At 47.2% G+C, this 27,489-nt stretch overlaps 16 protein-coding genes across 16 annotated transcripts; 9 read left to right on the top strand and 7 right to left on the bottom strand.

Moving 5' to 3' along the window:
• Nucleotides 1–64: 64 nt before the first annotated feature.
• On the bottom strand, nt 65–848 carry ASPWEDRAFT_174906 (uncharacterized protein; the record flags this gene model as incomplete). Its single annotated transcript, XM_040831293.1, has 2 exons — nt 65–503; nt 541–848. 2 exons carry the CDS (start codon nt 846–848, stop codon nt 65–67), a joined length of 747 nt encoding a protein of 248 aa, XP_040687180.1.
• A 475-nt stretch (nt 849–1,323) lies between these two features.
• ASPWEDRAFT_61522 (DUF4246 domain-containing protein) lies at nt 1,324–3,342 on the bottom strand (the record flags this gene model as incomplete). The annotated part of the gene is made up of 6 exons (XM_040838580.1): nt 1,324–1,727; nt 1,798–1,909; nt 1,958–2,968; nt 3,030–3,108; nt 3,165–3,220; nt 3,274–3,342. 6 exons carry the CDS (start codon nt 3,340–3,342, stop codon nt 1,324–1,326), a joined length of 1,731 nt encoding a protein of 576 aa, XP_040687179.1.
• A 162-nt stretch (nt 3,343–3,504) lies between these two features.
• On the bottom strand, nt 3,505–5,162 carry ASPWEDRAFT_53422 (uncharacterized protein; the record flags this gene model as incomplete). The annotated part of the gene is made up of 3 exons (XM_040837879.1): nt 3,505–4,763; nt 4,810–4,912; nt 4,959–5,162. The coding sequence occupies 3 exons, from the start codon at nt 5,160–5,162 to the stop codon at nt 3,505–3,507; spliced, it is 1,566 nt and encodes a 521-aa protein (XP_040687178.1).
• An 820-nt stretch (nt 5,163–5,982) lies between these two features.
• ASPWEDRAFT_623621 (uncharacterized protein) lies at nt 5,983–6,416 on the top strand. Its single transcript, XM_040838644.1, has one exon. It carries the CDS (start codon nt 6,019–6,021, stop codon nt 6,358–6,360), a length of 342 nt encoding a protein of 113 aa, XP_040687177.1. The 5' UTR covers nt 5,983–6,018; the 3' UTR covers nt 6,361–6,416.
• A 480-nt stretch (nt 6,417–6,896) lies between these two features.
• On the top strand, nt 6,897–8,122 carry ASPWEDRAFT_160312 (SET domain-containing protein). Its single transcript, XM_040829789.1, has 2 exons — nt 6,897–7,819; nt 7,865–8,122. The coding sequence occupies exons 1-2, from the start codon at nt 6,971–6,973 to the stop codon at nt 8,093–8,095; spliced, it is 1,080 nt and encodes a 359-aa protein (XP_040687176.1). The 5' UTR covers nt 6,897–6,970; the 3' UTR covers nt 8,096–8,122.
• A 417-nt stretch (nt 8,123–8,539) lies between these two features.
• Nucleotides 8,540–9,878, top strand: ASPWEDRAFT_30567 (bZIP transcription factor; the record flags this gene model as incomplete). Its single annotated transcript, XM_040833429.1, has 3 exons — nt 8,540–8,629; nt 8,684–9,725; nt 9,778–9,878. 3 exons carry the CDS (start codon nt 8,540–8,542, stop codon nt 9,876–9,878), a joined length of 1,233 nt encoding a protein of 410 aa, XP_040687175.1.
• A 79-nt stretch (nt 9,879–9,957) lies between these two features.
• Nucleotides 9,958–12,588, bottom strand: ASPWEDRAFT_53420 (FAD-dependent oxidoreductase; the record flags this gene model as incomplete). Its single annotated transcript, XM_040837878.1, has 5 exons — nt 9,958–10,702; nt 10,757–11,502; nt 11,550–11,920; nt 11,968–12,239; nt 12,287–12,588. The coding sequence occupies 5 exons, from the start codon at nt 12,586–12,588 to the stop codon at nt 9,958–9,960; spliced, it is 2,436 nt and encodes an 811-aa protein (XP_040687174.1).
• A 445-nt stretch (nt 12,589–13,033) lies between these two features.
• Nucleotides 13,034–14,452, top strand: ASPWEDRAFT_174900 (DUF2855 family protein; the record flags this gene model as incomplete). The annotated part of the gene is made up of 3 exons (XM_040831292.1): nt 13,034–13,212; nt 13,266–14,106; nt 14,153–14,452. The coding sequence occupies 3 exons, from the start codon at nt 13,034–13,036 to the stop codon at nt 14,450–14,452; spliced, it is 1,320 nt and encodes a 439-aa protein (XP_040687173.1).
• A 135-nt stretch (nt 14,453–14,587) lies between these two features.
• ASPWEDRAFT_174899 (uncharacterized protein) lies at nt 14,588–15,021 on the bottom strand (the record flags this gene model as incomplete). Its single annotated transcript, XM_040831291.1, has 2 exons — nt 14,588–14,927; nt 14,987–15,021. The coding sequence occupies 2 exons, from the start codon at nt 15,019–15,021 to the stop codon at nt 14,588–14,590; spliced, it is 375 nt and encodes a 124-aa protein (XP_040687172.1).
• Nucleotides 15,022–15,974: 953 nt separating this feature from the next.
• Nucleotides 15,975–16,414, top strand: ASPWEDRAFT_160305 (uncharacterized protein; the record flags this gene model as incomplete). Its single annotated transcript, XM_040829788.1, has 2 exons — nt 15,975–16,205; nt 16,262–16,414. Exons 1-2 carry the CDS (start codon nt 16,101–16,103, stop codon nt 16,412–16,414), a joined length of 258 nt encoding a protein of 85 aa, XP_040687171.1. The 5' UTR covers nt 15,975–16,100.
• A 476-nt stretch (nt 16,415–16,890) lies between these two features.
• ASPWEDRAFT_160302 (SDR family NAD(P)-dependent oxidoreductase) lies at nt 16,891–18,014 on the top strand. The gene is made up of 3 exons (XM_040829787.1): nt 16,891–17,010; nt 17,055–17,750; nt 17,796–18,014. Exons 1-3 carry the CDS (start codon nt 16,968–16,970, stop codon nt 17,966–17,968), a joined length of 912 nt encoding a protein of 303 aa, XP_040687170.1. The 5' UTR covers nt 16,891–16,967; the 3' UTR covers nt 17,969–18,014.
• A 358-nt stretch (nt 18,015–18,372) lies between these two features.
• On the bottom strand, nt 18,373–20,036 carry ASPWEDRAFT_744776 (uncharacterized protein; the record flags this gene model as incomplete). The annotated part of the gene is made up of 7 exons (XM_040839476.1): nt 18,373–18,418; nt 18,535–18,865; nt 19,037–19,403; nt 19,495–19,544; nt 19,585–19,676; nt 19,829–19,872; nt 20,001–20,036. The coding sequence occupies 7 exons, from the start codon at nt 20,034–20,036 to the stop codon at nt 18,373–18,375; spliced, it is 966 nt and encodes a 321-aa protein (XP_040687169.1).
• Nucleotides 20,037–20,923: 887 nt separating this feature from the next.
• On the top strand, nt 20,924–21,858 carry ASPWEDRAFT_174894 (class I SAM-dependent methyltransferase; the record flags this gene model as incomplete). The annotated part of the gene is made up of 4 exons (XM_040831290.1): nt 20,924–20,990; nt 21,042–21,149; nt 21,200–21,631; nt 21,686–21,858. 4 exons carry the CDS (start codon nt 20,924–20,926, stop codon nt 21,856–21,858), a joined length of 780 nt encoding a protein of 259 aa, XP_040687168.1.
• A 595-nt stretch (nt 21,859–22,453) lies between these two features.
• ASPWEDRAFT_43548 (uncharacterized protein) lies at nt 22,454–22,766 on the top strand. Its single transcript, XM_040836050.1, has one exon. It carries the CDS (start codon nt 22,466–22,468, stop codon nt 22,622–22,624), a length of 159 nt encoding a protein of 52 aa, XP_040687167.1. The 5' UTR covers nt 22,454–22,465; the 3' UTR covers nt 22,625–22,766.
• A 1,333-nt stretch (nt 22,767–24,099) lies between these two features.
• On the bottom strand, nt 24,100–24,803 carry ASPWEDRAFT_174893 (uncharacterized protein; the record flags this gene model as incomplete). The annotated part of the gene is made up of 3 exons (XM_040831289.1): nt 24,100–24,135; nt 24,200–24,283; nt 24,681–24,803. 3 exons carry the CDS (start codon nt 24,801–24,803, stop codon nt 24,100–24,102), a joined length of 243 nt encoding a protein of 80 aa, XP_040687166.1.
• A 657-nt stretch (nt 24,804–25,460) lies between these two features.
• ASPWEDRAFT_138555 (cytochrome P450) lies at nt 25,461–27,380 on the top strand. The gene is made up of 6 exons (XM_040829377.1): nt 25,461–25,601; nt 25,647–25,785; nt 25,820–26,226; nt 26,290–26,912; nt 26,968–27,044; nt 27,094–27,380. Exons 1-6 carry the CDS (start codon nt 25,533–25,535, stop codon nt 27,270–27,272), a joined length of 1,494 nt encoding a protein of 497 aa, XP_040687165.1. The 5' UTR covers nt 25,461–25,532; the 3' UTR covers nt 27,273–27,380.
• Nucleotides 27,381–27,489: the final 109 nt, after the last annotated feature.

Below are 27,489 nucleotides of genomic sequence, written 5' to 3'. Positions count from 1 at the left end.
CATAGAACCGATTGTTTTCACTCCTTCAAATTATACTCATATCAACCGAATATAGCAATGATATCTACACATCCCCAGAACCAGGAATCTTCGAGAGCCAAAACTTCTTACTCCACAACGCCAGCCAAACCCTTTCCATGAAGTATCCCACCTCTGGATTGGCCACGTCTTGCCCATCACTGGAAAACAGATCCAAACACCGCTTGTACAGATCACGAGGATGCTGCAGAATCGCCTCCCTGCGCACTGCAAATACAGCACCGTGCGTAACGCGGACTGCGGCCGGATGCTCCTCCTGGAATAGCCGTTGCCAGAATATCGCCATATCATATGGAGCATATGCAATTGTGTTGAGCTGGCTGGGCGTGATCCAATAACCTTCCGCGGGCGAAGACCAGTTGATTTTGCTCCATTCGGCCAGATCGCGGATTAAGTCATGGTTGTAGATTGTGACTGGGTCGAAGTCTGGCTCTGGAGGTTCGAGGGCCTTTTTCGACCATTTCCTGTGTGGTGTTGGTCTTGGGGCTGAGATGGTCAAACGGATCGCCCTGGGTGAAGATGATGATGGGCTGCAAGTCATCGTAATGGCTGTAGATGTGGTGGCAGTACGTTCTGCCCTCGCGGCCGGTGTTGGGGAGTTCTTCATATAGTTTGAATGAGTCGTGGGGAATGCTGTCGTCTTCTTGGGGAGTTGGATACTTCGCATACACATAGCTGTTTGCTGCCACATCGATCCAGGGATCAAGCACTTCTCTGTATCGAGCGACCACAATTCCAAGATCATCTGGCGGTGGAACCCAGTATGGGATGGAGTAGTTGACAGCTAAAGGGAAAGCGAGGCTGGGCATTATGGTGTGTTGATGGGAAGTAAGTATTAAAGTAAGAGATATCAATGGACTGTCCTAAATATAGAAAAAACGGAGATGATCTCCTGAGTTTGGAATTCTGAGCCAAATGCATTCTTGTGTGACGGTGCCTTCAGCTGAAATGCACATTGTCGATCTTATAATATTCAGCCAGCCACTGCAGGCAGGAATGGGAGGTATCCAACCCCTTCAAAGACTTTGATATTTCCTGTCAGGCAGATTTTATAGTAAAGTTCCATCCATGGGGGTTTAATGCATTTTATAAAGTTTGTATGATAATAGATAAGATGTAAGTAAAATTAGGTAGTAATCCGAATACCATTAACTATCTAAAGTTTTTCTCGCAGCTATAATCCAATAGTCTGTATGCCTGCATGCCACTATCACACACACAAGTCGCATCACCAGAAGAGCATCTTTCTGTGTGGCTGGCACCGTGCACAATGCACCAGCCTGATCAATGCTCACACAGCGAAAAGCTGCCTTGGGAAAACAACTCATTACGAACGTCAGAGACAGCCGACCTCTCCTTCATCAGCTCTAACCGCAACTCCTTCGCCTCTTCCATAGAAATGGGAAAATCCCCCAAATGCTCAGTCACCATGTTCTGGAGCTCCAGTGGCAACCTTGGCCCCAGCACATCCCGCCGCACATTGATCGCCTCCTCATACCAATCCTCTCTCTGTGGTGGCACGTTCGCCGTAGAGGTAATTCGAATATGCGGATCAACCAAGAATAAAGCCAGAATTTTGCGATGACCAGGTTTAGTTGGATCGGCCAGGTGAAAAGGCGACACGCGATGCTGGAGGATGTTGGGGAAGGTGAGCAGACGGCCTTGGGGACAGGATACACCACCGAGATCTTGTGACTGGGCCGTCCTCTTCGCAGCCGAAGACGGGCTCGGTCCATTCGACGTGGCCTTGCTGGTAACCGATCTGCGAGCCCATACAGGTAGTGTTGAGGCGCTGGCGGAAGCAGAGAGTGTTGGTGGTGATGTTGTCGTTGGAGTAGTAGTAGATGGCGGTTGCGCAGATGTGTTCGTTCTATATTGTTAGCTGATATACTCGTGCTCCGATGGAGAAAGAACATACCAGCTGTCCTTCCACATGCCACGACCCGCCAGCATAGTGTGGCTTTTCCGGGGTAAGTTCGATATTCGCCAGTTTAACAATAACCTGCAATCCTGTATCCTTGAACGCAGTCTGCAAATCAACCTTCTCTTTGTCGTCGCCAATCAGTGGCCTAAACGCCCCAATCCCAGGGGGTCTCACAGGACGTGAATGCTCCCAATCTCTAAGACGGTCCCAGAAATCATCTTGATCGCTCTCATCAGTTTCCGACCCACCGTCCGAGTGGAATATTCTCTTCTGCGTAGGCTCTGGGGTGTTTCCGCGCGAACAGTCGACATAGGTGTACTCGATTCGATTGTTGGAAAAGTATAGACTGTCCAACACAGGCGTCAGGGTTGCATTCCAGAGTGGGATTGTGCGGGTGATTATCTGCTGTATGATGTCGTAGAGCCCGCCATTTTTGTGGGGATGAAGGTTGTTGATGTACGAGACAATCCGGCAGTCATTGCTGTCTTTGTTAAGCTCGACATCGCATGGAAGCCACTGGAACCTTTGGCTGAATGGATTCCTCCCTGGCGTATCTCGCAGCTGTCTGTGAAACCCATCCACCCTGGTCTCTTTTTCTGGCGGGATGGGCACAACATCCCCTTTCCCAGGGTATTCCATAAAGCGCTCCAGCGTGGTAATCTTATCTTTTAGCATCCTAGACCGGCCATAGACGAGCGGAAACAAAGACGGATGAACAAGATCAACAACCTTTTCATCCGAGAAAGGGTGATAATCTTTCTCCTCTTCCGGGACCTCCTCCAATGGCCGCACTGCGCTCATCAGCGCTAAACGAAGCTCCTCAGGGATGGCAGAGTCAGATTTGACAACATCAGCATCGAATGCAGTCACCATTCCGGTCTGCTGGAACGGACTAGACTTGTACTTGAGTTCTTCAAAAATCCAGTCGATCATTCCAGATGTCAGGTCTACATCGCTCGCAGTGAGCTCCTCTCGCCATTTCTTGACGATTCTTTCGTTGAAGACCTGTGTAGCAAATAGTATTACAATATACTTCTCATATTATACGTTGGGGGAATTAACGGACCTTTTCATACCACTCAGGTTTGTCTGTGATGCTATTCATAATCTGCATCATGCGGATCTCCCAAAGCGTTTTCTGCGTTCTACCCTCTTAGCCATCGACCTACATGAGATCTCTGAGTTACTAAGATAAACTCACCCAATATCCTGAATCTCGCCATGATCCAAGGCATTCTGAAATATTCCCCCCTTCGGCTAGGATAGTCAGATAGGTCATCACAATGTTTAAAAGGAGAAGCGCAACAAACACGGAAGTTTAGAGGGAGATTAAGTCCAGGTAAATCAAACTTGGTCTGTTGAGAATTGGCCGCTTCCATGATGATATCAGTTCTGGAATTGTTGTTCTCTACTCTTATTCTAGACTCGTGTTCTGGGACTGACTGCCTCTTATAATATACGAGGCGGTGCATGCCGATCCTAATTACCAGGCAGCAATGCAGACACGACAATAACTTAATCAAGTGATCTGCAAGACAGCATTACAGTGGATAGACAAACAGCTTGTTCTCCAGGTCTGTCAGATCCAGCATGGCCAGGTCGACCTTCCTCCTCACCACGGCCCCAGACTCATCCACCTGTTCGACACATCCCTCCCGTTCATCATCGCTCAACTCAGTCAGCCACTCCCTTCTTTGCTTATTCCTCCTGGCAAGAATAAAATGAATCACAAACAGTATAGCCGGTGTCCCCGCCCAACTAACCACGATCATCGAAATCCACGCCCCGTAATACCTCGGCGCAGCGCTGGGAACCCATATCTGCGGCGACACCAGGTTGCCAACACTATACCCGACCATGAACATTGCATTCCGTGTGAGCTTCTTCGTATATCCAGCCGCAGAAGAAGTAGCCCACCCGAGCGCGATGATATACGTGATGCTGTATGTGTTTTCAGCGAGGAGAATGCACGCTAGCAGAGCCAGCTTCTTGTCCCAGGCGATCGTCACCATGCCGATACCCCCTGCCATAGCCAAAACACACCAGATCAGGCTATGCAGAGCGAGGTATTTGGGGAACCACTTTAAGGCAAGAGTGGCTACGATGCAGAGTACAGCGCCGAACCCACCTCCTGCGGCAGCAACAAGCGTGGAGCCGAGCTCTGACACACCCAGAGAGGTGGTAAGGAGGTTCTGCTGGCCATAGTTGAGATTATTGCAGTACATGAGAGTAAATGCCTGCAGGGCAAACAGCCACGACACAGAGTCACGCAGAGTCTCGATAAACTGGGGCCTTTTGAACTGCTTCTGCTCGATGGAGCTCTGGTGAGACTGGTGCACGCGATGGATGACGTGCACCTTTTCTTCCAGAGATAGGAATGGCGCTTCAGATGGGTTATTCGGGTAGCGGAACCAGATCCATATCGAGAGTAGAACAGTCACGCCTCCAATGACAATCATAAATAGCTTCCAGGGAAGGATGGCACCGTGGCTGAATAGTAGCCCGTATGAGATAAAGCCAGCTGGAATGGGAGCCCCGACACAGGTGATCCACAGAATGGGCTGCAGAAAGGATTGTTCCTGGCGATTGAAGAACATGCCAATTGTGATTTCTATCGCGGGGACTACGACGGCTTCGACAACGCCTAGGGCTAACCGGAGAACGACCAGTCCCCCGTATTTGGTGGCAGCACAGTGAAGGAGAATAATGGCACCCCAGAGGAATACCATGCCGCTGACGAACTTTCCAAGAGGAAGTCGTTGCATAAGGTAGTGCCCGGGCCATTGGCCGACGAGGTAGCCTGTCTCACGTTAGTGTATATACATCAACAGTATGGGTTATCATACCAACATAGAAAAGACTGTTGAGGGTATTATACTGCGACTTGGATATCCCCGTCTCTTCAAACAGCCCGAGGATTGCAGCATATCCAAGTGTCGATTTATCCACCTATACTACTTAGACACGAGTCTTGAATGGATAGAGGCATTCTCACAAACAAAATGATATTGATCACAGACACCAGGCCCATAATATGCAGATACAGCTTTCGTCTGAGCTTCTTTTCCTTTTCGGGCGTTAAAGGTTCGAATTGATCGCCATGGTCTTCGATGATGCGCAGAGTGACATCTGCATAGTTCTCTTCCACTGTCCTGGCGTGCGAATGAGTTGTGATCTGGGGTCCTTCTTTATCACGCATGCTGGTGTATATAGGTGATTTTGTTTATTTTCATTCTGATATATTGCTTCTTACGGTATTTAAATACTCTCATGGTTGACCTCTCTGATTGTACCATCTATAGCGTGATTGTGCCATACATAGTGAATAGCATCACTTTTAGTGCAATTGCATCATCTATAAATCACTCACCAGAGCTCTTTCTAACCGGGTCTGATCCCTGCTTGGGGTTATATCTCCATTAACCAAAGCCCGTGCTGTGAGTCATGGTAAATGCTTTATTCCCCCGCAAAATAGAAACTCACGTTATACCTAAATTCTGAGGAGCAGCGATTTTGAATATTCTCCGACCGTGATCTGAACGACTAGTCTTCCTGATAATGACAATATTTATTCTGATAACCTTAAAACAAAGGTCTACTCTGCTCTTTCCTCCCCATTATCCCCATCGGCCACAGCTTTCTGTTCGTTTTCCTTGACACTCTTCTACTCCGTCCCTAGGGCTCCAACAATAGTCAAAGAGCACAATCATGATATAAACAATAAAGCATTCCCGAATTGTATACCTCGAGCACTATAGATGCTGTCTCCGAGCTATATAGCTTCGTTACCATACCCTTCAGGCCAGAAGCACCGTTTGAAATGACGAGTTCGGCGTTGACTTCCGGGGTGTTTGTTCTTAACCCACCGAGCAATTTACTTTGAACAGATTCTGTCAGACATAGTACACAACGATAAACACATCTCCATGAAGAGTGTCCCACTGGCGACTGATCGTTGGCGAATGATGCGAAGGGGTAATAGGCCATTATCACCTTGCACGTATTGTACACCAATCCATCAGGGAAGGAGGAAGGCGAAGACGCATAGGCAGAGAATGATGCGCCAGTTATTCCGGGGATATGTTCCACCCCACTGCAGAGCAAAGAGGAGAGAAATAATCAGGGGCATCAGGATAGCCAGTTGCTCAGGGAACACTTCGATGCAGCCAACCGTGTCAGTGCACCCAGATGTATGGTTTCCATGGACAGAGCGCCCCGCTTTACCGGATATTCAGAAATGTTCAAAACAACGAGGGACTGGTTTTTATCCAAGATTAACCCGGATGTCACACAGTCATCAAATCATGGATTCGGTCTTTGCGCATAGTGCAGAGCAGCATGAGGACTTTGAGTTTTGGCAGCAGCTGGAGAAATTGACGTATGGATTTGCTCCTTAGCTGTAAGAGATTTCAAGGAGTTGAATATAATTTACTTCTATACATGATCTGTAGATGCCCCCCTTTCTATGGTTAATAGTCCAAAAAAAAATACCGTTTCCCAACTGCGCGGCTCTGGCTATACCCTTTTTGTCGGATTCATCACGTGGCCCTCGCTAAATGTGGCAAAACGCGGGTCTTGGCGGAGCCAATAGAGATTTAAGCTCAGATAAAATGAGTGCATTGGCCAATCAGACAGGCCCAAATGAGCACGCATGTGGAAATCTAAAGATCTGATGCTCAACATTCACAGAAACAGTAGCAGATATCGTGTAAATTCCTAATATCATATATAAATTAGTTCAATAGACCGTATTAGCTATACTCTAGACTGACTAGGACTTGTTTCGGATGTCTGCTGTGCTGGCAAAGTGCACAACCATCTCGATCGACACTGCAGAATCGAAGATCCAGAGTCGAAAGTGGGTCATTTGTATTTTCTCGCTGTCTTTTCCCATTTTTCCCTCTTTTTTTTTTTCTTCGGATTTATTGCCACCGTAGAATTCCACTCTCAAACAATCCATTCTTTCCTAATCAATCCTCATCCGGTATATATATAACCAGTATCACAATGGCAGTCGGTATAGCCACCTCGAATACAACCACCATCCACAAGCCAAAAGCAACAACCACCACACAGAATAACAGCGTTCTCCCATCCAACCAGCGCTGGATCCACCCTCATCTCTCGCCCAGCCATGATCCCCTCAAAGGCCGCCGACTCCAAGCAACCGCCCCAATCAAAGCTGGCGAACTGCTGATGGTCGATGTTCCGTATACCGTGGTTCCAGTAGTCGATGATCCCCAGTGCAGCAATGAACTCGTATGCAGTAACCCTCACTGTCGCCGAAAGGTGCCGCGTCATGCACCGGCCCGAGTTGGCTGCCCGAATAGCTGTCTGCCAGAGGTTGTCTGGTGCAATCGGGATTCGTGCTATCGGGCTGGGAAGACGTTGCATGATTTCGAGTGTGAATGGTTGAGAAAATACACGCATGTCCTGAGAACGCAGGAGGGTGAGTATTTCTTTAGTGTGTTGTGGATGATTGTGAGGGTTATTGCTGCGAGGTATATCGAGGAGCAGTCGAAACATTCAGTCATCCTCAACCAGCGCTTTTCAACGGGATACAAAGCTATGCAAGAGCTCTGCGACAATAGAGGCTTGTGGCCTGCACAAGACACTCTCGATTGGAAGGATCTGGCAGAAAGGTTCATCTGCAATGATGAATCACCACTGCCAGACAAGCTGCCTGTTGAGGAAGTCTTGAATCTGTTCTGCCAGCAAGAATCGAATTCCTTTGGACTGTATCCTCGTGAAACCGGCCGTATGCCTCAGCCCGGCGAGTTGTTCCATGAAGTCGAACAATATGCAGCAGCTGTATACCCCTCAGCTTCCCTGGCAAATCATTCCTGTTTCCCAAATGTAAGTCATCTATCGGATATCACTCATACCCTGCTAATTATACAGATTGTCCGCAAACCAGACGAATATGCGCGTATGACATTTACCGCCATGAGAGATATTCCAGCAGGAGAAGAATGCTGCATTTCATATTTCGATCTACGACAGACGGTCGATTACAGTGATAGGCAGCGATATCTTCGCAATCGCTTCTACTTTGGTTGTTTGTGTGAACGGTGTGAGGAGGAAAAGCCTTCTGAACAGGAGATTTGGGCGGCGTTGCCTTTTGATCTATAATCGGCCATGGGTCTTTCTTTTGTATATAAATAATTTGTATAGACATATGCACCCTGTGCATGGATAACGGGAAATACTATCAAGAGATGTGCATGATTCTGTTATATTCGGGTACAGCGTCATCGTTCCGGAGAGTAATACTATCCCCCATGTTCGGCGATATAGCTCACATTTGCAGCGATGTCTATATCATCCAGCCCAGGAAATTCAGAATCGTCCTATCAGAGGGAGATACATCAATTAACACCCCACGGTCGTTCAGTAAAAATGAAGAATGCAATGCTCTGATCAGATAAGATTATTTATAGAATGGGCTAGCCGCATCGGGTCTAGTCATATAATCCTGCCTCGGCCCAATTCAGGCAAAAACCTCAAGAGTTCAACGCCACCACGTTGTCATCAGCAACTATCGTAGCATCACTCTGATCGGGAATATATCGCATAATGCTGCAAACACCAGTATCTAACACAGAAAACGATGCATCGAGTGAGAAAGGCCGACCTTGTAAATCCGCGACCGGCGCACCAGATACAGTGGGTTCGCCGCCGCCCTTTTCTTATTCTCTATTCTCACGATAATTGGTATAGATACGACGGAAGCAGGTTCGAGATGCACAGAGAGCTTATCGATCTCGACAACAATCACTTGTTGATTCGTTGAAGGCTCGTGTTTCTCAGTTGGAAGATGTTATGAGTCATCTTGGACAGATTGTCGAGTCTTTTAATGACCAAATCATCAAGCCAGGGGATTCACTGCCCCAGCCAAAGCTATTTCAGAGCTGCCAACTTCTGCAAGAGGAAATCACATTACAGTTGAAACGGTCTGATCGCGATGCCGAAACAAATCAGGGGGATGCTGTTGTCACTGGCCAGGAATTCCGCGATAAAATCGACAAAGTACTCCAGCAGCCTGAACAAGAAACTTCCATCGCAACTCTCCCAGCTATTTCGACCCCAAGGATACTACTGGAAACCGAATCATCGTCCAACTTCTGGCATCTATTCCTCGGCTCATCAAATGCGATCCTCCCATCAACCAACCCTACAACATACGACGCCTCCCTCGCCACCATCCCACCATCTCTAACCCCGAACGATCAAATAATCGAGTACACAACAACCCCCTTCACCAAAAAGCTCTTCCACGCCTGCACAGGAACCGGATACCGATTCATAAGCGACCCATCCGCAAGCGACGCAACCGTATGGCCGTATTTCAAATTAGTACTAGAGAACCAGCCACGACGAGAATTTGCCGCGTACTTCAAACGAGTTTTCGACAGGAAAGCATGTAACCCGCTCTTTGATCCTCGGTTTCCGTTTGTCAGTATCGGCGGTGCAGGCACGCATTATCCCGCTGTGTCTGGGTCCAAGTTCCACAATTTGCTGCCCTTTCAGGGGACGAATGGGGTCACGCATGTTGATAGTGAGGAGACGTGGTTTGATGTCCATGATATAGAGGGGTATTTGGAGGAGCAGGGGATACAGGTTGTGAGTCATGGCAAGTATTTACGAGCAAGGCCGAGCGTTAGCCAGACGGAGAACATGCCTCCATCCTCGGGCTTTGCCATTTCCAATCTGTTCCCTAATTCTGTACCGATGATTTTTGATGAGGAGGCTCTTATATACGGTAGGTGTACACATTTAATCTCCCATATTATAGCATTTACTGACTGCTGCAGCGTTGAGCTACACCCCCGTCGGTATTGGTTGCGCACCTGGTTTCAGACGACGTGATGTGGAACGAGTGGTATGGCAGCAAGTCCGGTGGATTCCAGTATAATGAATGTCTATCAGAGTATATAATACAATACTAATCAATTCCACTCGGCGATGTCTTCCCTCTTGTTTGCTTCAATGCCTCACCCCTTGATGGAATCCTTGTGGACCATCTTGTATTCCCTCCAGTACCAAACAGCCGCAATGGTTGCGCCTGGTCCAACGAGACAATAACCAGCAATTAATCCAACAAGAGCACTCAACCAACCCACGTTCGAAACACCAACTCTGTACATATCACAAACGCTAACCCAGGATCCCAAAAAGGCAGCAAGAGCACAGACCAAGAAGTCGTTCTGGAAGAAGATAAAAGCTCCTTCTGCCACTGTCTTAACAGGGGCAAATGAGTCCTGTGGGAGGAATAAGCGGGTAAGGGAGAGGTTGTCGGATACCAGGCAAGCGAAAACAACCGTAAGATGCAAACAGGCCGCGGTGACACCGGTTCCTTTGTAGATACTGGCAAGATGGGGAAGATCGTTGTTTTTGCTCGTCTCGCTGTCGTTCTTTTGCTCCGATGTATCCATCCATCCGATAGCTCGAGAGAAGATTTCCGTTAGGATAACGACCACCACCGGCGATGGCTGCCACATGGCAAAGATAGCCTGACGGGTACTGGTATCACCAATTGGGAAGAACATAAGCATCGTCGGAATTACATATCCCAGCAACAGGGCTGGAAGGATAGCTTTGGCTGATAATGTTGAAACGCTTCTACTCGTTGGTAAAAAGTACGTTTTCTGACGGGACGTAAATGCGGTCACTAAGAAGTAAATCGGAGCGATGAACCCAATTCCGCGAAGTTGAAAGGCAACACCCCATAGGATGGGACTATTCAGTTGTTAGAAATGGAATTTTCATCGTCAGCGAGAATTCTTGACGTACCTTGCAAGAAGAGTCCAGCTGTTTCTTTGTCGATAGGCTTCCACCATGATTATCGCAATCAATGGCAACACGGCGGACAGGAAGTAGAGGAGTTGTAATGGTTGTTCTGGCGTGGATGGACTTTGAACCACCGGGAGGAAAAGTGTGATCAACGTTTGAAGTAACATATCAATGCCTTTTGCTCCAGTGTACACCTGGCGAAGGGGGGTATCCATTTCGATGATCGACTTTGCCTGGAGAGAATCACGGACCAGAGACCAGGTACCATTCGTATCACCAGCGACAAACAACAAGCGATGAGCAGCATATGCCATGAGAATGAACGCGGCATAAATCAAAGTCTGGATATACCCCCTTGTCGTCGGTTTCCGCAGCAGTTCATCATGGTAAGGAATCGACCGGGGCCTGTTGGGCATGGGGAGCATGTCCAACGAAACGGATGGACAATACGCCTTCGATAAGCCCTGCTGCACTGTCTGATGAGACATGTATGGAAGGACGTATTTAGCGATGAGTTTCATCAACGGCGTTTCGAGGGCTTCCAGGCGCTGTCGAGCATGGCAGTCTTTGATCAAGCCCGAAACACGATCTTCACGTTGGCGTTGGACTTTCTCAAAGATAGAGGAGGTTTCCGCCGTGGACAGTGAGTGATATGGGCTTTTTTTAAGAGCAGCAATGAGGTGGTTGGTGAGAGATGCGGCTGTTTCTATGCAGTTATTTCCTCCTTGTCCGGTGAGCGGATGGAACTATTCTCTTGTCAGTAACATCCCAGGAAATATGATTATAGACGTACCTTGTGGCTGGAATCGCCAATGGTCATGATCCTCTGGAAATACCACTTTTTATACACATACTCGGGCAGACTCGTATACACCGAGGCAATCTTGTTTTCGTAAAGGTCGGAAAACCGCGCATCGGGCGTGATACGGTCGTTCCAGTGTTCTTTGGCAAGTTTCTTCTCGTCCTCTTTGGTGAATCGTGGAATCTCTGAGCCGTGGACAGTTTTTCCGATATTCTGGAACAAGCCCCAGTATGTCCTGTCGCCAGGGCCATCAACAACGAAATGGGAGAAACCCTCATTCAAGACAGATGTAATCGAGTGCTTGTCAAGCCCTTGGACGCCTCTTGATATGGCGAACAGACACGTGTAGGTCGCGGGAGGAGCTTTTCATTGTTAGTCTTGCAACAGCTTATTCAGACTGCAGACATACCTTCTTTCTCTGCCGGATCTATCCACGTTGGATCAGATTTGTTGGCTTCTTTCCACATTTCCTGGCGGACAGTCGAGTGAACACCGTCTGCTCCCACGACAATATCCCCTGTATAGGATTTGCCTCCTTCGGTAGTGACAGTGACATGCGAGTCGCTATTCACCACACTGGCCACTCTCTCAGAAGTGTGAACCTTGGACTTGTCTTCAATCTTATCGTAAAGAATCTGAATCAACATCCGACGATCGATGAAAACAATAGGATATCCATGCCTGCAAAGACGTCAGATCAGAAGCGAAACAGAGTAGAATTGACAAACCCCTCTATACAATTCTTGCCAAGGGCCTCATAAGAATAGAACTTCCGAGCCTGGGAATCTCGCATATAAAAGCTGTCGATGGGATGTTCGGCTATTTCCATCACTGCCTCATAACAGCCCAGTTGGTCCAGGACGCGCAGGCCATTTGGAAGAACTCCAAGACCGGCGCCAACTTGGGGTGCGATGCTAGGATAGCCTTCGAGTATCACATAGTCGATGCCGTTCTTTTCGAGCATCAAGGCCAGGGATAGGCCTGCGATGCTACCACCGGCAATGATGACTTTGAAGTTTTTCGACGCCATCGCGCAGGATGAATGTGCTGTTCGGAGGGATTATGCGTCATGGCCGTATTTATACATGCTGCTGCCCCAACGCTTTCCACATCCCTGCCGTCGTTTCTTTCATTGTCTGTGAAGAGTCATGCGTCTTCCTCGGCCCCCAAGGCCCCCAGCCAATCCAGGGCTGTCTTTCTGCTCCCTGCCAAGACCGGCGTGATCCTCCTCGGCCAAATCAACAAAGATCAATAATCAGGCCAATCAGAACGCGACCTAAACACAATCGGATGAATCCAGCGACCCACTCGGGGGACTAAAATCCCTCCGATCCACGATTATTGGCTGTGCTTGTGCCCCTCTTCTCCACTGATTATGGCATCAAGGTTCCCGCTAGACATAAAAGGCAATACGCATCCATCATTCAACTGAGGTGAGATGAGCCAACGCATCCCAACGTATCTCATCTGTCAACATGGACTTCCACGTGGTTTCGAAAGTGGACAACAATATTCATGAATCTTTTTCCTTGGACAGATCGTCCTATCCGGAGCCTAAGGAATTATCGCCTGATTCTGCGCGTGTCCAGCCAGTCGTTATCAGTCTGACGTCCAACAACCTGAGCTATGCGCGCTTTGGTGATTTCCTCCATTGGTATTGCCCATACAATATACACTCAATTAATCAATTATTGACTGTATGAATAGGTGGGATGCATACCCAGTCCCCGCAACAGCCCCAGCTCCCTACAATGACAAAACCAAATGGGGCATCGTTCCAGCCTGGGGCTATGGGATCGTGACTGAATCGACCATCAACTCTCTAAAGCCAGGAACTCTTCTCTTCGGATTCTGGCCAACATCGTCTGCTCCGGTCGACTTGAAGCTTTCTCCCTCTGAGCCCAGCGGAAACTGGGTTGAAATCTCCGAGCACCGCAAGCTACAAATGTCGATTTATAACGAGTACAAAGAAACAGGCCACTACGACCTGCCAACCTCCGGTACGGTCGACTGGCCAAAAGAGCAATTGGATAACATGGCCTGGACGGCCCTTCTTGGCACAGTCTGGCAGACAGGATACCTACTCAACAAGTATAGCTTCACCACAAACCCAGAAGTCGACCCTAACATCGGTCCTATGGGCGCGTCAACGCCGTGGTCAAAGGAAGATGCGGATCTTTCCGAGGCAGTCCTGGTGAATTTATCAGCATCCGGTAAAACGGCACGAGGCTTTGCCTGGCAGGTTCTCAACAAACGATCCCGCGGTGATGGACCTTTGGGATTTTTGCAGATTACGCAGGCTCCAGAGACGATTGGCGAGGTTGCAAAGAGGTCGGCTCAGAATTCTGGTACTCCTACCAAGGCGTCTGGATACTCTGATATCGCAGGTGGAGTGGAATGGGCGGCAGGTTTGAAGCCGAAGAAGCTGGTTATTATCGACTTTGGGGCCAGAGATAATGCGGTGAAAAAGCTGGTTGAATCGGTAAACGAGTCACCGGAGCTGAAGGAAGTGAAAACTGTTATCATCCATGTTGGAAGTGAACAAAAGGTACGTTTTCCCTTTGCTTATCATCAACCATGCTAATGTTGCGAAGGTCTACTCCAAAGAAGAAATGATGGCATATCTTCAAGATATGCAGATGCTCGGCAAAGTGCGCTGTAACACGGCAGACATTCTCGACGCTGTCGTTGCCTCTATCGGCAGACAAGCCTACCAAGATGCCGTCCAGTCGAATTGGAATGAATGGAGTCAGGAAAGAGAAAACAATATCCCTGACATGAAGCTCACTTGGAGTGACAGTGTCTTTGGAGAACATGGCATCCATGGAGGCTGGGATCGAGTTACTACGGGGTCTCTTGCGCCCCATGAGTGTTTGGTTTTTAAATTCCGGTAGCTTGCCAACCATTTGTTCTTTATGATAGGATTGTTTATATTCAGTCTTGAGTTCAATTAAATGATTATTCCTTCAAACAGTCTGGGTATATACTTGCAAATCGGTGGTATGAATGGTGGTATAGTTGAGGCCCAACTAGTCATCATCATCGTCACTGCCGCTGTCGCTGCCACTGTCGCTGTCGCTGCTGCTGCTATCACTGCCACTGCTGCTCCCATCCTCCTCCTCCTCTTCTTCTTCTTCTTCTTCCTCCTCTCTTTCCTCTCTCTCCTTCTCTCTCTCTTCCTTTTCATGTTTTTCGTGCATCTTCTTTTCGACCTTCTTCAGAAGTTTCGAAGTGAGTTTGCTCGCTTTGGCTGCCTTGTCGCTCTTCGGCTTCTGGGCGTCTTTTGACTGCACGACCTGAGGTTGGGCGTACGGAGCTTGAGCGTATTGAGGAGGGTACTGAGCCGGAATGTGCTGAGGTTGAGCAGGCCTGGACATATGTTAGAATACTCCTTCAAGGGAATTCAATATGGATAGAGGTCGACTTACTTCTGCTCCTCGTGTTTGTGGTGATGCCAGAACATTTTGTATGAGATTGTATAGGATTGGCGTGAGAAAGGTTTGATGGTTGCAGTTTAGAAATCGTTCGAACTCGACTTAATGGTAGATTGTTTTAGATAAATTCTTGAATAATAGATGGTATTCTACAGTGACAGACAGTTTAAATAACCAAAGCTCAACTGCCATCGACAATGTTGATAATTTAAATCCGTGGCAGTGATGTCTTGGCAAAAACGCCTAATTAAGCTAATCGGAGGCATCCCACCAATCAGAAGCCCCATATGTGCCTGCCAAGCCCCTCCAGGATGCTTGTCTGGTTAACTGGGGGCCTGAGGCTGTGCGCTGTGAAGGATGCAGACCAGTCGATCGTTGATAAAACACCACACACTGCCCCTGAGGGCTGTACATGGTTGATCAGTCCTATGTACAGTTGGTTAAGTCTATCATTTACCGGTATGGGAGCTTTGGCTAGAGCGATGACGAGTCGGTTAGTATTATTTAGCCGACTAGATTTGTTTGTTGAGATGATCTTGTAGGATTGGGGGCTTAAAAGTATCAGCTTCTCTATCATGATGATAATTCCAAATCGTAATAAATATGCCTTGTTTTTATTTGGGTATCAACTATCCGATATATGATCTGGTTGTTGAAGTATGGCCTCAGAGCGGATATCACAGGATATATATCCCGCGACCTAAACTCAACACATTGAGATATTTAGGTATGGTAACTTGACTGCACCAATAATATTCGTACTGAGTACAATGAAAATATAAAGCAATATTGATATTATCAAGTACTTTTAAATATCTATCTAAAAAGTAATTTCTTATCTGTCTGTTTGACGTGGCAACCGGCCAATCACACGCCTCCCTGCTAGCCTGTGGCCAATCCAGTCTAGACCGTCCAAATAAAAATCCCCCCACCAAAAGAATTTCTCCAGAAAAAAAAAATTTCGAACCTCAAATTTCCTCTCGTTTTATTTCTAAAATTCATTTTTTTGACGATCCGCTTTTTGACATAAACAAACAACGTCAATATGGGTAACGTAAGTACACTGTAGTCATCTTCCTACACCTGTCGGAAATAATCATGATCAATCATGATCGGACATGATCAAACTGACTGTTTCCAGGGAGCCAAAGCCGCGTCCAAGCGTGACAGAAACGCCAAAGACACCAAAACCGCAAAGTCGCAGTTGAAAGTCGTATGTTGGAAATTACCTGCATTCAAGTCATCTTCATCTTTCTAACGTGTCTCTAGAACGAGTCTGCCAAAGATGTCCAGTGTGTGACATGCAAGGCGACCTTCCTCAAGACTGTCCGCAGCGCTGCGCTCACTGAGCACGCCAGCAACAAGCACAGCAAGACGCTGCAGGACTGTTTCCCCAACTTCGTCGAGGTTCCCAAGAAATAAACGACACGACACGGCATGGGATGTATTGCATGACAGCGATGATTCTTTTCAAGTTTGCATGAGATGTGTTATGAATAATATTACCATTTGATTCTTCTGCTTATTTCATTCCTTTGTAGTTTGTTAATGTCACCTCTGGTGAGAGTAGGACTCCAGATTAATAGTGGATGTGTTGCCTTGACTTAGACTAGGCAGCCATTCTGCAGATCTCCCAAAGTAGCATAATTGAATCGCCGAGAATGACTCCGTCGAGTATTATGTCTCGGAAGTAACGGTGTTAATGGCGACGAAATAGAATGGTTGGGTTGGAAGGATTCGAATCCTAGATAAAGGAACTCATAATAAGCAGATGATTGGCCAATAGCGACTTAATTATGGATGCTTCGGCCCAATTCATGGCTCCGTGGTTTAACTCCAATCTCCTTGCCCTAGGCATCATAAGACGATCACATGGATCAAAGTTATAAAGGGACAGAAAACGAAGGTTAAAATTGTAAAATCCGAAGCAGCTTGCCTTGAATTATCGTGATCATACGAACAATCATCCATTACAATGCCACCACCAAGAGGATCCCAGAATTTTCTAGAAGGACCAGGTATGGATATCTCTATCGTTTATGGAGCTTTGCTAACTCAACAGGCGACTACGATGTCACCAGCATCGTCCACAATGATACATATCCCGCCATTGATCCCACGAAAGCCGACCTCTCGGGAAAGTCAGTCTTTGTAACAGGTGCATCCAAAGGTCTCGGTCGAGCTATGGTGCTCTCTTTTGCAAAGGCGGGCGCCTCTTTCATCGCCGCCGGTGCGCGTTCAGACATGTCGCAGTTGGCCAAAGACGTCGAGATTGCGGCATCATCTGCCAACAGACCTATGCCTACATTTCTGCCTGTCAAGCTGGACGTGACAGACAGGAAGAGTGTAGAGAATGCTGCAGCCCAAGTGGACAACGCATTCGAAAAGCTGGACATCGTCATCAACAACGCCGGTGTTCTGGGCAACCTGGGCATGATCACCGACTCTAACCCAGACGAATGGTGGGAGGTGTTGGATGTCAACATCCGCGGTCCATACTTGGTTTCTCGCTCATTCCTGCCGTTACTTCTCAAAGGCAACGATAAATATCTCATCAACGTTGCCAGTGTGGGCGCGCTTGTGGTCAATCCTGGCCTGAGTTCATACCCAGTGTCCAAAGCTGGTTTGTTGAAATTCACACAACTCACAGATGTCGAGTATTCGAATCAAGGGGTTATCTCGTTTGCCATCCACCCAGGCAACTGTCCAACAGATATCATGGGAGGACCTGAAGGGGTGCCGGATAATATGAAGCATAGTAGGTTGATCCACCTTCGAGAAAAGTATATACTAACACCCGCAGTCTTTGTGGATACACCTGATGTCAGCGCCGATACACTTGTCTTTCTGACCTCTCAGAAACGAGCGTGGCTGGGAGGAAGATATATCAACTGCACGTGGGATATGCCGGAGCTGATGGCCAAGGAGGAGGAAATTATCAAGGAGGATAAGCTTAAGGTTAAATTTGCATTCTAACGTAACATCATAATGGAATATCGCGAATCATTCATATACTCCGTGTGTTTTAAACTAAGAGATACTCCTCGTATGGCTGCCTTTTGAGTCCGGCAAGCATCGGCGTCTCTGGGCCTTGATTCTCTCCAATACCGCTCACAAAAGCGTGGCTCACAAGTTTATAGTATGGGTGGTTCACACCACCCCTGATTGGGTCTCTTCGCAGGACAAATGGTTGGTCTGATGAACATGCAATCTATGAACAATACTACAGGGATTATAGAAGACTTTGAAAATGTTGCTTTATGCTAGAGAGTATTTATGGCGGTTGAATTGTACAAGATGCAGTTATGCTGGATATATAGGTGCCTGACGTCTGCAGATATCACATGGGAAATAGCTTCTTCCCATAACAACCATCTCAATCAGCGAACAAACGCGCTCAGAAAATAGATCTGACCTCCAATGCAGCTTCATGAAGGAGACAACAGAATTCATCATGTTGAGGATGAGTGCTTATCACACTGAGACGAATGCTAATGCCGAGTTAGTTGGATGACGATGAAACAGCTGCCAGATTCACATACCTTGAGTCTCGAAGGGTGAACGAAATACCCCATCCATCATCAACCACGGGATAGAATCCAATCTCATCACTGCTGGATGCCAATGAGGTCGTGCAAAGGGTGTAATGACTGCCTTGGTCAAACATAGGGTCGCTGAAAATCGCTGGCACCTCTCCCTCGTGGACCATGCGCCGCAGACCCAGGAAATGGTTATCAATGCCTTGGCCTTTTCCAACTGATGCGACAAGCCGGTTGTGTTCCTTGATGGCGTTGTTTAAGGAATTTCTACAGGATTGTATATCTCGATCTTCCTGCACCATAGCACTGCAGGAGGACTGCACTTCGTCCGTTACTACGCGGCAGATATCGAGTCGGCCTTGATGGAAGGAAGCCAACGAGACAGGCTCGTACGTGGCGACAGGCCGACCGTAGAGCTTGTTAGAGGCCAGCTGAAGAACCATGTTCACGAATGCATTGGGGTTGTGTTTTTGTTCCTTGATGAAATTGGTGCCGTATTACACACAGTCCATCATCGTCAGACGGAGCCCGTCCATGCCGATGGCTTTGTTGAATCCAGACTGTAATGCGTCGATTTGCGACTGGACTTCCTGGCTCATGGTCATTGGGAGAATACTTGCTCGGAGAGCGTCCGTCGTCATGTTTGATTTCGATGCAGAGCTGTTCACGACGAGGGCCTCTATGATGTGTTCGTTCAAGCGGCGGGTGGTCAACCCGTCCATCATGGAATGCTCTCCGACAAATCCGGATACTTCATTATCGCAGACAATCAACCGAACAGGCTTGTCGTACCATCGGTTGGATCCATCTCCATACCAGACTTGGTTGGCTCGTTTCTCTGCTGTGGCAGGTGCCGCGTCATCTAGACTGTCCTACGCCCACGATGGCTTCGTCATGGTATGCGTTGCATGTCTAATACATATGAGCAAACATGCTTGTCAGCTGGAACCCAAGGGGACATACAGAGCGAACCGTTTCATATTTCTTATCAAGTAGGCGAGTCAAGTCCATCGCTATTAATAGATAGAACTTCGCTGGATACTGGCAACTCACGGCCATTAGCCATAGGACTCCACGGTGGACAGCCAACACCGAGCTGCTTCAGCAAGGGCAGCATCTCTCGCTCCGCCTCTCGATACAGGAGACTGTAGAAATTCTGACAGGTGTTAATTCGTTTGAAATTGTGTTGTCTGATATCTATGGTTCGATTCGATTGCAAATATCATAAGATATAAGAAATACTTTGCATCGCATGGAAATGCCATGCCCAGCAGCTGCTCATTACAATGTAGCGCACGTAGCCTGCATGGCATCATGCAAGGCTTGCAGTGTTTCTTCGACCTAGACGGTATTATAGGATATAGAGTATCATTAAGATCAGATGGTAGTCCTACGCGTGTGTCGTGTCGAATCGGTGAAGCTGCAGTAAATTCGTATCGCATGTCCGCTTTCTGCTTATGTAGGCTTACCGCGGTCAACAGAAACTGCAGGCGATTGAAGCCCATATTTGTGGATAGTTCATAGCAGTATTTGGTATAAGCAAGGAATGAGCATTAGCATTCTTATTAACTAACAACAGTGGTAGGAGAGATGGTAACCTGAAGAAGCGACAAGTCCATCTGACTTCCCCGCATTTTTCCCCTTTACCCTGTTTGTCCGTCTATACAAATCTATCGTGTGTATAAGAGAAACGAATATATCTAGACCATAGGACAAACCCAGATTGATTTTATATTTGACATCTACACGGATATTGATCTATCAAAAAGGCTGCAACAAAGTAGGATTTCTCTCCTCAGGCGTATCACACATTCACCCGCCACGCCGGATCAAACATGCAAGAAATATAATTTCTCTTCGGTAGATGCTTGCCAGCACAGCAGACAGGACGTCCAGCTTATGCCTGGTGTCTCAACGCGAGGGAATTCGTTTGCATTCCGGATATCGAGCGCTGCCACTATCATCCATTGGGTATAGCTTTTTGTCCCAAGTGTAGAGTGGAAAATGAGTACTGTCAATTGGTTGATGATAGACCACGATAAGGGTTAGGACCCGCCTAGGCCGGCTCATTGGCCAGCCATGGCTAGCGAAAATGGCGTTCCGAACCCACCCTGGTCATGGGGTAGATGCATCCTGCCGGTGTACTGTCATTATCAAGGTGAGATAGGACCGAACGAGTCTACGGCACATGTCCCGTGACCACATCAATTGGGCAATTCATATAAGACTGAACAGCCCCCAGACAACCCGCATTATATATCTCGCTTCCCACCTGATGCTTTATTTCTGCACACATTTACCCTCTCCCCTTATCTCCATTACGGAATTATATAGCATTCTTAGTACCACCTCAGTATATTTATCATCTTATACCGACAAGTTATTAAGCATCATGTCTAGTCTAGGTCGCCTCACTGGCATTATCGGACCATATCGGCTCGTCTGGCCATCCATAAAATGTGATTACCCCCGATATACTTACCTGTACCACCATACTTACCTCGAAATAGTTCACTACGAGGCTCTCAAAGAAGCCCTTCGCAACGACGGTCTCGCCGCGCTTATACATCCCCAACGCATTCGAGACGCTGCGGTAGCAAAACTCTTCATCACAACATGTAAATTCCCAATCCTCAACCCCAACTTCTACATATTAACTGTCGTACAGCCACTGGTTTCATCGCCTACGAAAACACTACCATTGTCCCCCATCTCGTCCGCTCCGCGCAAGGAAAAATCCTCGAACTCGGCCCTGGGGCAGGAAACCAAATCCACCGCTATGATCTATCCGTCGTAGACTTCATATTCGGCGTTGAACCTAGCCCACAGTATGGTGATGAAATTGAGGCAAAGGTTAAACAGCTTGATCTTGAAGATAAATATAAGCTTCTGGTGTGCGGAATTGAAGATAGCGATATGCTGATAGCTGAGGGGATTACAGATGGGCGTATGGATACTGTGGTGAGTATCCAGGTGTTGTGCGCGGTTGGAGACGTAAAGGGTGTGATGAGGGCTGTGTGGAAGTTATTGAGGCCTGGTGGCAGTTTTGTGTTCTGGGAGCATACGAGGAATAAAGATGCTGTTACGGCATTCGCGCAAGGTATATACTGATTATCATGTCAAAGGTGTGAAGCTAACAGGAGAATATGCATAGCTTGTTGGAATCCAACCTGGAGCGCACTTGTTGGGTGTTGCATGAATCGGGATATCCTCGCGGATATTCTTGCTGCTGGGGAGTGGGAGAACCCCAGTGACATTGAGGTGGCTGATGATCCGTTTAGCTGCTTGCCGAGGATTTCGGGCGTGCTGAAAAAGAAAGCCGAATAGAAATCCTCGCATGCCACCCAATTGATTTCATTGAGATAGTGTTGTATTTATGGACCTCTGTGTGTCATATACTAAGGTGGACTAGCGTGGCTGAGAAACAAAGCGGGGTGTATCTTAAAATAGACAATGATAAATAACCACTAAGACCAAAGCATCCTTTTATCTCACTACAGGATGTTGCACCGTATTATATCACCAGACACAAGGACCCCAGATGATGTGGCCTGGGAACAGGCCGAGGCAACATCCGACAATTGGCTTCTTCAATTCCTCCAAATCGACACCTTAAGACCGATCGCCGATTTCATCCTCATCCACAACAGAGGCGAGGCTACCGATCTGCCATTCTCAGAAAGGGCTCGTATAACATCTCCTTACGGATGAAAGACGAAGATGGTGCCATCGTCATCCGTCTCTCACAACCGGGTGCCCTCTTTTTTCGTCGAGGAGAAAATGGCCAATGAGGTCGCTATGATGTGATTTCTCACTGATCAGACGTCGATTGCTTTTCCTTTTATTCTTCATTCCGGCACGAGATAGGAAAGTCCTCTCGAACTGAGTTCGTTCATTATGATGGAATACATCGAACACGAGACTATAATGTGGGATGCGCTCAACATACCAGGGTGCCCGAAGCAGGAGCCTGCAGCCTGGCATCTTGGATCCTAACATTGATCAAGACAGACTTGAGATGCTGTATGAACAGCTGTCGGGTATTCTACTCCAGCTTCCTATACCATCCAATCCCTCGAATTGGGTCCCTTAGCCAGGCTGATGACTTCACGTGGAAAGTAACACGCCAGCATTTATCAATGAAAGAACATGCTCGACTGGGAGATTTGCCTATCAAAGCTTCCCGATAGGAATTCTACCTATGAAACTACTTCTTCATATTTCGAAGACCTGGCAGACCTCAACGTTAAACATCTAACACATCAAACGACGCTGCGCAGTCAGCAGACGACTGTCGGCGAAAGTTCATAACACGATGGCCTTTCCAAAAACTCGCCAGAGACCAGAAGCTCGACCATGCTTCACTCGACAAGGGGCCTTTCAAAATCTGGTGCAATAATCTACGACCGGCTAATGTACTGTTCAATGGAAATTCGCACATCTCCGGCAATGTGGAATGCTATCGATCGCACCCATTCCGCCTTGCAATTGAGCATCTTTTTACACTTCCCAACATCTACATTCTAGAGCCGTATGAAACCGTCATTTACTGCCGTTGTCAGGACTGATCCCTTCTTTGAAAACACAGTCCTATGGAAAGCTGTACTTTTATCTCCTCTTAGTATCTGTATGCACTGTCCACTCCGCGTGTCCCATATACGGCAGTCACTGGCTGTTGAAACCAACATCACACCGTATTTCGAGAATGCCATGCTTGGTTATGGCGCCTCGGTGACCTTCAAGGGTATGTAAACATTCTCCAATCGGGGGATTCTACAGTTTTATCGTTTTACCAGATGTTAATGCTAGCATTGTAGTCGTTTCCGAGAATGAAAGATTTCCTTCTTCTTCATCGTGCCCTTCCAAGGTTTTGAGATGCTTCTTATTTGGTAGATCCCAAAGATTGATTGTAGGGTTCCTACATGATGCCAACATGCGCCCGTCAGCTGAAATTTGCGACTGCATGTACCCTGTTTCGAAAGCCTCGAAACTCCCTGAAGACTGACGAACTCGTAGATTACAGAGGTATATGACCTTGGAAGATCCACATGCCAGGATACTTTCATCTGGTGAAAACGAAATGGTCCAGATGAGTTCCCCATTGGTATTGACGGTGCGGGATATCGTGCCAGTAATTCTGTCACAGACCTTTATAGCATTGTCTAATGCTAGGGCTATTGTTGTGTTATCAGGTGAGAAGGCAATGGCTGTAACAAGGAGAACATGGAAATCAAGTGTTGAGGCAGTCTCCAGTTGCTGTATCAAACATCCATACTCGAACCGGGACTCTATAGCTCGGGGCTAGCACCAACGCCATTACCTTTCCATTATCTGATAAGACAACCTTCAAAACAATCTCATCACTGTCAACGCTAAATCTACATTTGCAGCTTTTGGTGTCCAGAGTCCAGAGCCTTAGAACAAAGAGACCTACCCGTGAGACCATGGTTCTCTTGTCTTTTGAGGGCAGCATCGTCAGGAATGGTTTATACTGTCCCCTGAAGATCCACGTGAACTGTTTGGTTTCAAGATTCCAGAAATGTGTAGTGAAATCGCTTGATATAAATATCAGTGCTTCTCCATCCTCAGAAAAGCCAATCGCGCCTACAAGAAGATAGCACTGAAATTTATGTAGGCAATTTCTGGTTGTTGGATCCCACAGACATACCGTGCCACCGGAAGCGGTGGCCAGTAAGCCTCCGTCCTCCGAAAAACTGATTGTCTTGATTGGGTCCTCATGAACTGCCAGCGTCTGTAAGCATTGGCCAATCACCAAATCCCAACCTTTTATCGACTTGTCGGATAACCCTGATGCGAGAATTCTTTGGTCATTTGAGAACGCAAAGACAGTCACTCTGTCACTGTACCCTTCAAGGGTGTGTAGTATTACACGTCCCTAATCTTCTTTGACATCAGGCAGGTACTCTAGCCATTGGTGTGCTCCATGGCCAAACATGGCTGGGAGAATACTTTTTCGTGGTGCAAAGGCAAGTGCACTTAGATAGATCTGGAAAGATGCTTGTTACATTATTCCTTTGTTGTATCCAGGATAAGGTCGTAGAATTGAGGACATTTGCTGAGCGTTGAGGAACAATTAGATTGGGACCCAGGAGAGAAGTTGGTTTGGTCGATAGATGATCATTGCGTACGGGGAACCTGCTGAGAAACACAAGTCCTCCATTCTCAATGAGATACTGTGTTGTCTGCACGACAATCTGCTCAGCCGGCTTGTCGTAGTCCGGTGGATATGCCTCTTGAGCGGAGGAAGCCATGGCGTACGCCCCATAAAACCGGTCTCGAGGATTGGCACACTGTTGATGGTGTGACAACAGTATCCTTATAGTATACAGTTAGTAATGATTTGCAACGTAAAATATTACCCCCAAGCACCTCTGGCTCCCGGTGCTTTACATTTATAGTAATGGGTAAATTAGCTAACCCATTTCTCACTAATTAACATATCTTCAGCTTTAGCGTTTAGATAGCTTTAATTTTTTAGTAAAAAGAGGCTCAGCAAGATAGCATACTTTTAAGATTATAAGGGGATAGCCATGGGATTCTATATCAAGAATCTTTTACTTCAAAGGCAGCTCCCCAGTATTAGAAAGCTTTCTTAAATTAGCTTAAAATTCATTACAAGATTTGATGCCTTTTAGGCGTAAGGCGGCCTGTTAAGGCGCTTATCTTAATACTAAAAGTAGCAGCACAGGCTTATTCTAAGTGAGTACTACTCATAAAAGTTCCAACAACAAGCTTTAACCTCTTATCTCTAGATAGCATATTTATGCCCCTTTCTATGGCGTTAAAAAGCTTCAGTTTTCATGAATTAGTTGAAAGGTAAGTAATGGCGCTCAGGCCGCCGGGGCGGTTCGATGTCCCATTTCTCCCACCACCTCAATAAATACCCTTGTCTACCATCCCCCGACAAAAGGAAATCCTGGTCCTGTTTGCACTTTTATTCAAGATTCCATTTCATCTTCATCGCTGTTAATCCGCCCAAAATGCTTCCCATCGCAAATGAACCGATACTTATTGCAGTCGGAGCCTTCTTTCTGGCGGTTTTTATAAATGTATGTCCCTGTTCTTAGCTATATCTAAGCTATCTAACCAAACAGAAAATGTGCAACGTCTACAGGAAACAAATATCCTCAATTCCGGGACCATGGTACTCCAACTGGACAGATCTTATTCTGGAATATCACTGGATCATCGGAAATAGACCCAACTATGTCCACAGTCTACACCAGAAATATGGTAGATCTGGGTCTATCTCTCCCTATAGTCTCAGCCAATACTGACAACTCCATATGCCCCATTGTCCGAATTAGCCCCAACGAAATTGACATCTGCGATGTGAACGCCGTCAGGGACATGTCAAAGTCCGGCACCAAATTTCTCAAATCCGCCTGGTACGATAAATTGGCCGTGGGAGGAGCAAAGAATATCTTCAGCGTAAGGGATCCAAAGGCCCACAGTATCCGGCGGAGATTGTTATCGTCTCCCATGGCGGATGCCTCATTGCAATCGATGGAGCCGGTGATTAAGGCCAAGGTGAAGCTTGCAATTCACCGGATGCGAACGGAAATGAAAGATCGAGGGGCGATGGATATTTTCAAATGGTGGTATTTCACATCGACTGATGTCATTGGGGAGTTGACCTTTGGAGAATCATTCCAATTGCTGGAACAGGGTGAGGTCTGCACATCTCTTCTACCTCTACATATGGAAAAGAAAAAAGATGGACACTGATTTATGTAGAAAACGCAATTCGCCATGGACTTGGAGAGACTCCCCAAGCTGGGAATGATCGGGACGGCATTTCCCAGTCTTCTCCGGCTTGCGCGTCAGCTACCAGTGCCGTATTTCCAGGATGCCCTGCAGGCGGGAAAGAGAATCTCCGAATACGCAGAGCAGTCCCTCATGTCGTACAAGGAATCCATCACTCAAGAACCATCGCATACCAAACCGACTCTTTTCACAAAATTACTCCATGCCAGCAACACCACTGACGGCCTGTCTGATGTCAATCTCATCAGTGAAGCACGAGGCTACATCGTCGGAGGAAGTGACAACACGGCCGTCACTCTGACCTATCTCGTCTGGGCCGTCTGTCGCAACGAAGAAATCAAAAAGACTCTCCTGCGTGAACTGGAGACCCTCCCAGATGATTTCGGGGATGATGAGTTGAAGAAACTCCCGTTCTTGAATCACGTCGTCAATGAGACCCTGCGTCTTTATGCCTCGAACCCGTCCAACCGGCCTCGCAATGCGCCATCTCCGGGTGCCAATCTATGTGGGTATTGGGTTCCAAGTGAGGTGACGGTTTCTACGCAGGCGTATAGTCTGCATCGCGACTCGAAGATATTTTCTCACCCTGAAAGGTGAGTTGCTCACAGGACAGTTGACTCGACAAGTTAATGCTAATACTTCCTGTAGCTTCAATTCCTTGCGATGGGCCTCTCCGACAACAGAAATGAACCGGGCGTTCGTGCCCTTTGGTGGAGGGTCTCGAAGTAAGTGGTCAGTCATTTAGCTGGGTGTAATCAATGCTAATGGCCGTAGTTTGTCTAGGCCTGCATCTGGCAATCCGGGAACTTCGCTTGGGCGCTGCACACTTTTTCCGTGCGTTTCCCAGGGCTCGAATGTCAACTGCGGAGAAGATGAGCGATGGGGATATGGACCAAGTCTGCTATTTCATCATGTCTCCCAAAGGGAAGCGATGCTTGATGGAGTCAATGTAATAGTAACGTAGCAAATATTACAGTAATATCCACTGATCTACAGTGTTTCTTGTAATACATCGATGCACCCATCGTTTATTACACTAAATACACTAACAATACAACGCGATGGATTTACCGCTTGGCGATTTGAGGGATGCCCAGCTGAAGTTCAGCTGATTTTGCTTCTCTGAAAACATAATTTTGGACAAGAACGTCCTTGGGAAACAATTGTATC

Source organism: Aspergillus wentii (genome assembly GCF_001890725.1).
Source record: "Aspergillus wentii DTO 134E9 unplaced genomic scaffold ASPWEscaffold_6, whole genome shotgun sequence".
Taxonomy (NCBI): domain Eukaryota; kingdom Fungi; phylum Ascomycota; class Eurotiomycetes; order Eurotiales; family Aspergillaceae; genus Aspergillus; species Aspergillus wentii.
This window is presented reverse-complemented; position numbering and strand designations above follow the sequence as displayed.